Source organism: Hypanus sabinus, chromosome X1 (assembly GCF_030144855.1).
Source record: "Hypanus sabinus isolate sHypSab1 chromosome X1, sHypSab1.hap1, whole genome shotgun sequence".
NCBI lineage: Eukaryota > Metazoa > Chordata > Chondrichthyes > Myliobatiformes > Dasyatidae > Hypanus > Hypanus sabinus.
Genome location: NC_082738.1, coordinates 43,053,893 through 43,063,541, shown reverse-complemented (window position 1 = coordinate 43,063,541; position 9,649 = coordinate 43,053,893). Strand labels below are relative to the sequence as shown.

Here is a 9,649-nt window from a genome sequence, read left to right as displayed (position 1 = left end):
AGAGATGCTCTTCTGTGCACCACTGTTGTAACGTGTGGCTATTTGAGTTACTGCCTTCCTGTCAGCTTGAACCAGTCTGGCCATTCTCCTCTGACCTCTCTCGTTAACAACGTATTTTCACCCACTGAACTGCCACTCACTGGGTGTTTATTGTTATTTGCACCACTCTCTGTAAACTCTAGAAACTGTTGTGAATGAAAATCCCAGGAGCTCAGCAGTTTCTGGGATACTCAAGCCACCCCATCAGGTACCAACAATCATTCCACGTTCAAGGTCACTTACATAATATTTCTTCTCCATTCTGATGTTTGATCTGAACAACAACTGAACCTCTTGGCCACGTCTGTGTGATTTTATGCATTGAGTTGCTGCCAGGTGATTAATGACTGATTAGATATTTGTATTAATAAGCAGGTGTACCGGTGTATCTATTAAAGTGGCCACTGAGTGTGTATGAGCCTTCACTTCTAGTGTCTATCCAGCCCACCCTTCTGTGGACCAATGCTATTCACTTTATCCAGAGGCCCTCATCCGCACCACTCTCTGGGAAAGAATTAATTTTTAATGACCTTTCTAAATCTTAGACCTTTTCTTATCTTGATGGCATCTAGTTCTTCTTCCATCCAAAGAGAAACACTGTCTACATTTGCTGATTTTAATGATCTCCCCTGTTCAGAAGTACTGATCCTGTCTATCCTGCTCGAATGGGGATCTCTTCTAAATTCTGTTTTTCATACCTTCTTTTTATTCAGGTAATCATTTCCTCACTGTATTCCTTCAAAGGAGGGCACATCCATGACAATTATTTGATTGGCGAATTGAGACCCTTCACACCAGGAGACAAACAGTAAGGTAAAGCTAACTGAGGCCCCTCTACCCCCATGCTTTTTCCAGCACTGTACCAATTATTTGTTACCCGGCTGTCCTTAGATGTGCTCCACTCTCCAAATTCCATTCCTCAGACCAAGGCCTTGTTCATGGATTAAGCCATCAAAAATCAAACTGTGTGGGTGGCCCATACGATGAGGACAATGTAACTATCCCTTGCCCAGACAGGAATAATCAACCTCAGGACTTTGATCCTTATTTGTAAACAAATTTAAAGTATTCAAGCATATCGCACATGATAGGATGCTGTCACAAATAATAACACAGCAAATCCTTCTCTTAACTTCACCATGGATGGTTCCAAGCCTGGCTGTGAAAGGAGAAGATTTGGGCACGGAGCTAGTAACCCCATCCCATAAAGACCCAGAGCTACAGAAACACCAAAGACCTCATCCCTGGGAGGGGAAGGATCTTCAAAGATGGGTTACAAAAGGGGACAACTTGGAAGATTGGCCCAGGACAGAGGACTCTGATGAGCTGCTGTCAGCGGCCTATGCCCCTGTAAGAGTAATAGGTTTAAGTGTTAATGTAAACCTTTCCCTTGAGGAAGAAGAGGAATGGTCTTAACTGCTCATGTGATGTTTGTTGTGGTTGAATAAGACCATAAGACATAGGAGCAGAATTAGGTCATTCAGTCCATTGAGTCTGCTCTGCCATTCCATCATGGCTGATTTATTAGAGCATATCGAAAACACTCCCTAATTCCTCTCCTAAATGCTATTTTCCATGAAATTGGTCATCTGGAAGAACACTCAAAGATGGAATCAGTGAGAAAATGTCCTCTCTGCAGCAGAGCAGATAGTTGAAGAAAAATATAATAAACTCATTCCAAGATGATTGAATTGCATTAAGAAATATATGATCACTGAGTGTATGTTCATGATCTTCTGCTGCTATGGCCCGTGCACTTCAAGGTTCGATGGGTTATGTGCTCAGAGATGCTCTCTGCACACCATTATTGTAGCACATGCTTATTTGAGTTACGGTCAGCTTACAGCCATTCTCCTTTGACGTGCCTCATTTTCGCCCACAGAACTGCTGCTCTCTGGATGTATTTTGGTTCTTCACGCCATCCTGTGTAAACTCTAGAGACTGTTGTGCATGGAAATCCCAGGAGATCAGCAGTTTTTGAGATATTCAAACCACCTCGTCTGGTACCAGCAATCATCCCATGGTCAAAGTCACTTAGATCGCATTTCTTCCCCCATTCTGATGTTTGTTCTGAACAACAACTGAACCTCTTGACCACGTCTGCATGCTTTTATGCATTGAGATGCTGTGACATGCCTGGCTGAATAGATATTTGCATTAATGAGCAAGTGTATAGGTTTACTTAATAAATTGGCTGCTGAGTGTATAAAATCAAGCAAAGAAAGCATTCTCCATGTTCTACACTCACTCTGATGCTTTGCATAAAGGCATCATTAAAGAGATTCCCTTTTGCATTGAGTCCTACATGCTTGATGTCATTTTAGCACGCTGATTCAAAGAAAAACCTCTTTTAGGAAGTGTTTCCAGCTGTTTCTAGCCTGTTTCATGTGCAGAATGTTTCACAGATGGGAAGTTTTATCATCTTCGGAGAAATGCAGATAATAGTGAGAATCTACTGTACATGCAGATTGGTGCTCATTCTGCTAACTATAGAAATTGATGTTAACTGTTGCTGAATTTTACCGGCTGTACTAGAAACTGCCTTCCTTTATTAAGAGAAATAGCTTAGACTAGTAAATTTACTACAGCTGTCCCTTTGTATGAGTAGACATGCGTAGCTGGTTTGTGCAGCAGCCTGTTTTGAAGCGGGATTCATCCAGCAGTATTTCCAGAGTCTGTTATGCAAAGTGTAGAGCCCAATTCTCTGAACATTCCTATCTCAGGTCTCGGATTTTTTTGTTGTTGGCGGTGCGCATTCCTCATTAGATTTGCCTGTGCTTGCATTGGAAGCCTTCAACTCCCTCCCAACTATTCAAACAATTTAAGGAGGGGGCTGGCATGAACTCCAGCAGTCTCGCTCTGTGCAGCTAGGTGGAGTAGCTGGTGTCCTTTTAAGCTTGCAGATTTATTTTGGACACTTCTTGAGCAGCTGTGTAACTGGAGTGAGAGCACATACATACAGGCTCCTCTCTCTCTCTCTCTCTCCACGGGACTGGCTTCCATCCCAGCACAGTGAACCTAGGTTCAATCAGTATTTTCAGTCCTAGTTTGACATTTGCAACTATGGCAGACATCATGCAGACTGAAGAGCAGGAGCAGGAGCAGGAACAGGAGCAGGAGCAGGAGTGGGAGCAGAACATCCCTGAAGTCCCGGAGCCAGAGAAGCAGAAGGAGAGCTCAAAGCCGGAGCCTCAGTTCAATGGCGTACTGGTGCTCACTCTCCTGGACAAAGTGGTGGGCATGGTCGATCAGATCCAAAGCAGCCAACAGCAGCTGGAGCAGCGGCATCTGGAGATGGAGAACGCTGTCTTCACCATTCAGAATGAGTTGAGCAAGCTCACCAAGTCACAGGCAACCTCCAGCAACAGCGTCAACAAGATGCTGGAGAAGATTCGGAAAGTCAGTGTCAACGTCAAGACCATCAAGCACAACATGGAGAAGCAGGCAGCACAGATCAAGAAACTCGAAGCGAATGAGGCCGTGTTACTGAAACGGAATAACTTCAAAGTAATGGTTTATCAGGTAAGATGTTTGCTGATTTGAAGAGTGCGCGGGCGCGCGCGCGTGTGTGTGTGTGTGCGTGTGTGTGTGTGTGTGCGTGGTTTGTGGATGAGGGTTTATGCACCTATCTAGCCATCAAAGAGTCTATTTTCACTTGAGGCTTACTGTCTTAATGTTAATGAAGAGTAACCACAGTAAACTTCATTCAGAAGTAGTCAAGAATGGGATGGGATTGCTTGTTATCTGGGGTGAGAGATAACTGTATCTGTACTGTCAGGAATGCTGATCGGTGACCTCTTTGGCATAACAAGTTACTCCAACTATTTTCACAGCGACCTCCCCGGCGTATAACCAGACTCCAGTTTGCACACAAAACAAAACTCAGGTCCTCACTACACATCAGACAATTCAACTTAAGATGCAAAGAGCATCAAGCATATTACAAGTTGGGAGATATTGTCTGGTATTGTCTGTCTCTGTATTGGAGGCAATTATTTCCTATCTTATTAAAGTGAAACTCTAAAGGTGTTCTAAGGTGGCTGCACCACTTAACATCACTAATATAGCAAACTGAGGGAACCCTTTCCAAAATACTTCAAACATCTATTTCTGCACAGTTATCTTGCCTGCATGGTGCTGCAATTAAGATATTGCAAAATATTGCAAATATTTTTTCTTGGCTAGGAATATATTTTCGGTCAATCTGACGCAGACTGGAAATCACATGTAATATTAATAATAAAAGAATCAAGCTTCACAGCTTCTATGCTGAGTTTTGCTCCTGCACATCAGTAAAAAGGAAATGCTTGTCCATGTTCAGCACAACTTCAGTTAGAGAGTGGCAGAGGGCAGACAGTGGGAGTTGTCCGCCACCGACCGCAATGCTTGATCTGGGATGGGCCCAATAAAAAGGATACAAATATTAAGGAATTCAGGTGCAACTCAAGCAACTTTGTTAAACATTTCCTCAGGTTTATTCCTTAAAACATGCAAAGCCTTTGAGAAGCAGTCAAACAAACTAAACTTAACAAGCTGAAATTCAATTCGAACTTTTATGGAATTCAAAGATTTTAAATTAAAATGAATGGAAATTAAAGTGAGTGTAGCTGGAGGATTTATTCACGGGGGTGTAGACTATGAAAGAAAAGGATTGTTAAATTGGTGCAAGGCAGTTATTGGATCACAGTTAGAGTATTGTATGTGGTTCTGTGCATATCTCTGACAGGAGTGATAACTGAGCCTGGGGAATGATCTGTGAAGATTCACTTTCTTGCTATCAAAAATATAAGATTGTAGTTATGAAGGAAAGCTCAGAAACCAGGGGTTTCATCAAACTTTAAGAGAGAAAGTAATAATATCTTTTAAAATGGCAAAATATTTTGAAATGCAGCAATGCAAAATCTTGTCTTCAGTGTTTTGATAAATCCTCAACTCTGATCATATAATTAGACATATCAGAGAAGGGAAATGGAAGAAATTGGACATGTAAGCAAATATAACTCCTTTATTCAAACAGCTTTTGACATAGCATAAGGAAACGAAAAAAAGACCATTTAAAAGAAAGAACGTGCTATGTGGATAGAGTGGAAAGGAAGGGAGAATGCATTTGGATAAGAATATGCCAGGCAACTTCTTTCTACACTTTAACTTTTCAGATTATTAGTTTGTGTGAAGCTCACAAAGTAAACAATGTATATATGGTAATAATAAATGTAGCAACAGAGACAGTGATGGGTGCAAAGCAGAATGGCACAAACTACAGTAATGCAAACTGAAGTATTGCAGAAAGATATCTTAATGTGACAATAACAGAAGAAGTAAAATTAAGGGTTTGACAATTTGCCATCACCAAGTGGAAAGGGTATTTGAAAGAGCTGGCTTAACTTGGATGATTTCCTTGCATTTGTACTTTTGATTTATAAAAACAAACTCTGAGAAAAACACCCATACCCACTTGTTAATGCAAATATCTAATCAGCCAATCATGTGGCAACAACTCAATGCATAAAAGCATGCAGACATGGTCAAGAGGTTGAGACCAAACATCCAAATGTGGAAGAAATGTAATCTAAGTGACTTTGACTGTGGTGCCAGACAGGGTGGTTTGACTATGTCAGAAGCTGCTAATCTCCTGGGATTTTCACACAGAACAGTCTCCAGAGTTTATAGAGAGTGGTGAGAAAAACAAAAAACATCCAGTGAGCAGCAGTTCTGTAGGCAAAAATGCCTTGGTAATGTGACAGCTCAGAGGAGAAGGGCCAGGCTGGTTCAAGCTGACAGGAAGGTGACAGTAACTCAAATAACCAAATAACAAGACCACAAACATACACCCATAGCCACTTTGTTACGTGCAGGAAGCACCTCATAAAGTGGCTTCTAAGTGAAAATTTCAAATTTTTTTGCCACATATACAAATTTTTGTGTCAATGCAGATAGCAACAAAGAAAAACCATTTACATCAGTCTATGAGAACACACCAGCAGTTCACTAATATCCGCCAGAGAAAAAAATACCAACTGCAGGAAATAACGTCTAATTGTTAATGGTCGGTGGGTATTTGCAATTATTCCCTAACAGGCCAAGTCAGGATATACCTATTCACAGTTACACTTCACGTAATCTTGAAAACAATACACTTACTGTTTTGTTATTTGATGATACGATCTCTTCCATTGATGAGGGGAGCCCAAAGCTCAGTGTTGTAGATATCACATAATTGTCAATAGAGAATCAAGAAACATTCCTTAATTTAGAAAACTGTGGGGACTGCTACATGGGGAGTGCTTGTGATGCTTAGTGAAGATAGATTTACACAGAAGCTAGATAAGATCATATGGCAGAAAATTGGGGTCTGTTTGGGTATAAAATTAAAACTTGCACACTCTGCTCTAACAGCAGTCAGCCCAGATCTAACCCCTGCCCAGCACTGTTTTAACTTTTCCACAGCCAATCTGACTCAGAGGCATTTGCAAAAAAGTGGGGAAAAATCCCATTTTCTATGTCACACATACACTGCAACTGATGAAGAGCAGAATGCACATGCAGTAAAACTCCATATTTAATCATGACCTGGATAAAATACTGGACCAGGTCAATATGGGGTGGCTGGACCCAGCCTAAACCTAACCCAGTACATGCTGAAGGCTCAGGTTGTCCAGGTACTCTCCAGTCAAAAGAACTAGAAGGGCAAGTTCAGGAGTATAAATTAAGATAGGAAAGGATTCTGTGGAACAAACAGCAGCACAGAATTGTTGGGATGAATGGTCAGTTGACGTCCAGTGATGTAATTCCTTCCACATCATCAAATCTCACCAGAGCCTTGTAAAGTCCCACACAGCCCTAGAACTGTACCTATTCAGTTGCACCCACGGCTTTCCTATATGATTTATACGCAACCCACTTAGAAATAGCGGAGTGTACATAATAATCAGTAATATTAATGATCAGTAATACTTATTGTTTAATACATTCTTGGTTAACCTTGGTTTTGGCTTGAAACTTTTTAAGTCTTATTGGGACTGAAAGAGTTCAAAAGAGCTGCTGGAGCTTTGTCAGAATCCATAAAAAACACATGTAGGATTCTTTTGCTGAAATTTGCACACAGCCGGTCCCCATTTCAGCAATGGCTTTATTTTATATGACCGCTGATGATGCAGAGTCTGCAGTACTTCAAAGTTTTACTGGAAAAAACACACTCTGTTCCAGAGAAAAAGATTGGGCTGAAAGTGTTCATCTTTTGGACTTAGGCTCAGAGGGAGTTTGCTTCAGATTTCTTTGCTCCCTCTATGTGACTATAGACAAAAGGGATTAATGTACTGCTATGGAGAAAAGAATGTGCTGGGTTTGGACATAACAGCAAGATTGGAGCCAACCTTTAAAACAAGGGCCTAAATCAGACACCCACCTTCAGCAGAGATACCAAAACATCCCGCTTAAAGGTCAGTTTACTATGGCCTTTCAATCTAACAATTCTTTCATTGACCTCTCTTGCCACATTGAACAATCCATCCAATGCTTTGAAGGGAGAATGAGCATTGCTGCCTTTACACGGGATTTTCTGCGACAGTTGACCAAGTTGAATGTGATAAACTTTCAGAGATTAAAAGTATCAAAAGGTCATGGTGAAGGGTAGTAGCTGAGGTAGATAAGCAACCAATGGTTTACTGAATAGCAGATAGATCTAAGCTATTTTGCGGTCTCCACCTACAATTTCTTATGTGCTTGTTATCATAAGCCTCTGCTTCTGAACCATGCAGAGAATTATTGTACCATTTGCACTGCTGAGGTTATGAAGGTCCCCAGCTTACTCCAAGTACCATCTTTGTCGTGTTTGCTGATGGAACATCAGGACCTGAGCGTGTCCCTTGTGACAGAGCTGGTGATTATCCGAGTCAGATACATTCATGTACTCTAGTCTGCTCTGATAATTGAGAGAACAAGCTGACACATTACTGTGATCTGAGATGTAGACTTGCCACCCAGGATGCGGGACTCTTCCCACTTTATTCTGGATGTCATTGGAAACATTGATTGGTCCAAGCTCAAGAGCTGCGAGCCAGGATTTCTGCACAGAGGGTGGTAATTGCATGGAACGAGCTGTCAAAGGAAGAGGAGAGGCAGATACAATTACAGTATATGAAAGGTATTTGGACAGGTACCGGATTGAGGAGAAGTAGAGAGACACAGTCCTTATATGGGCAAATGCGACAAGCGTAGAAAGGCATCTCAATGAGCAATTTGAACTTTGAAAGTTTCTGTGCTGTACATCTGTTTAACTCTAAGACTAACCTGCAGGGAGATTACTGTTCTTTGCTGATGTGGTATGGTAAAAGCTAGTTGACCGATGAGAAACATCCCTAAGTTGTGTCCTTTGCAAACCTGTTCCAAAGCTCACAATTAGCAACAAAAATTACTGAGAATAGTCAGCAGATGTGGAGAGAAAAACAGCGAGGCAGAGGAGAGGAGAAAAGGGAAAGTGTATGATAAGGTAAAGAGTACGGGAACTTGAACTTGAGAAGGTGCTACTGGCTGAAAGAGGGGGATAGGGTGTGCCTCGGGAAGGGTTTAGGAGGAGAGCTGAAGGAAATCTGAAATACCAGGAGATGAAGGTAAATCTGAATGCTGGAAGTAAGAGATATAGGACTAGGACTGCTGACTTTTTTAATCTGTTAAAAGGAGGATCAGAGGGATCTTGGGGTCCAAGTCCATAGGACGCTCAAAGCAACTGCACAGGTTGACTCTGTGGTTAAGAAGGCATTCGGAGCATTGGCCTTCATCAATCGTGGATTGAATTTAGGAGCCGAGAGGTAATGTTGCAGCTATATAGGACCCTGGTCAGACCCCATTTGGAGTACTGTGCTCAGTTCTGGTTGCCTCACTACAGGAAGGATGTGAAAACCATAGAAAGGGTGCAGAGGAGATGATGCCTGGATTGGGGAGCATGCCTTATGAGAATAGGTTGAGTGAACTTGGCCTCTTCTCCTTGGAACGACGGAGAATGAGAGGTGACCTGATAGAGGTGTATAAGATGATGAGAGGCATTGATTGTGTGGATAGTCAGAGGATTTTTCCCAGGGCTGAAATGGTTGCCACAAGAGGACACAGGTTTAAGGTGCTGGGGAGTAGGTACAGAGGAGATGTCAGGGATAAGTTTTTTACTCAGAGAGTGGTGAGTGCGTGGAATGGGCTGCCGGCAACGGTGGTGGAGGTGGATACAATAGAGTCTTTTAAGAGACTTTTAGATAGGTACGTGGAACTTAGTAAAATAGAGGGAGTAAAATGGAGGGCTATAGATAAGCCTAGTAATTTCTAAGGTAGGGACATGTTCGGCACAACTTTGTGGGCCGAAGGGCCTGTATTGTGCTGTAGGTTTTCTATGTTTTTATGATTCTAATTTATTCTTAAACTCTCTGGATTTAGTTAGTAGTTAGAAGTAGAATGATTATAATAAATGTTATGAAGAGATGTGTTGAAGTCAGCTCACAAGGAGTTGCCACACTGTTGTACTCTTGGATTGTCCTACCACATGGGAATCAGGGAGTTGGGTTTGCCATTATTTACATTTTTGGATGGAAAGCACCCGCTCTCAGCTGGAAGAGGCCCAGTGAAA

General features: G+C 41.8%; 1 protein-coding gene across 1 annotated transcript in view; it reads left to right on the top strand.

The window, feature by feature from the left end:
• The first annotated feature begins 2,882 nt into the window (after positions 1 to 2,882).
• Positions 2,883 to 9,649, top strand: part of LOC132384871 (caveolae-associated protein 1-like) — a 56,132-nt gene continuing 49,365 nt past the window's right edge. The window contains exon 1 of the mRNA XM_059956482.1: positions 2,883 to 3,561. Within this exon, the coding sequence (XP_059812465.1) occupies positions 3,103 to 3,561 (459 nt within the window). The 5' untranslated portion in view covers positions 2,883 to 3,102. The remainder of the gene's footprint in view (positions 3,562 to 9,649) is intronic.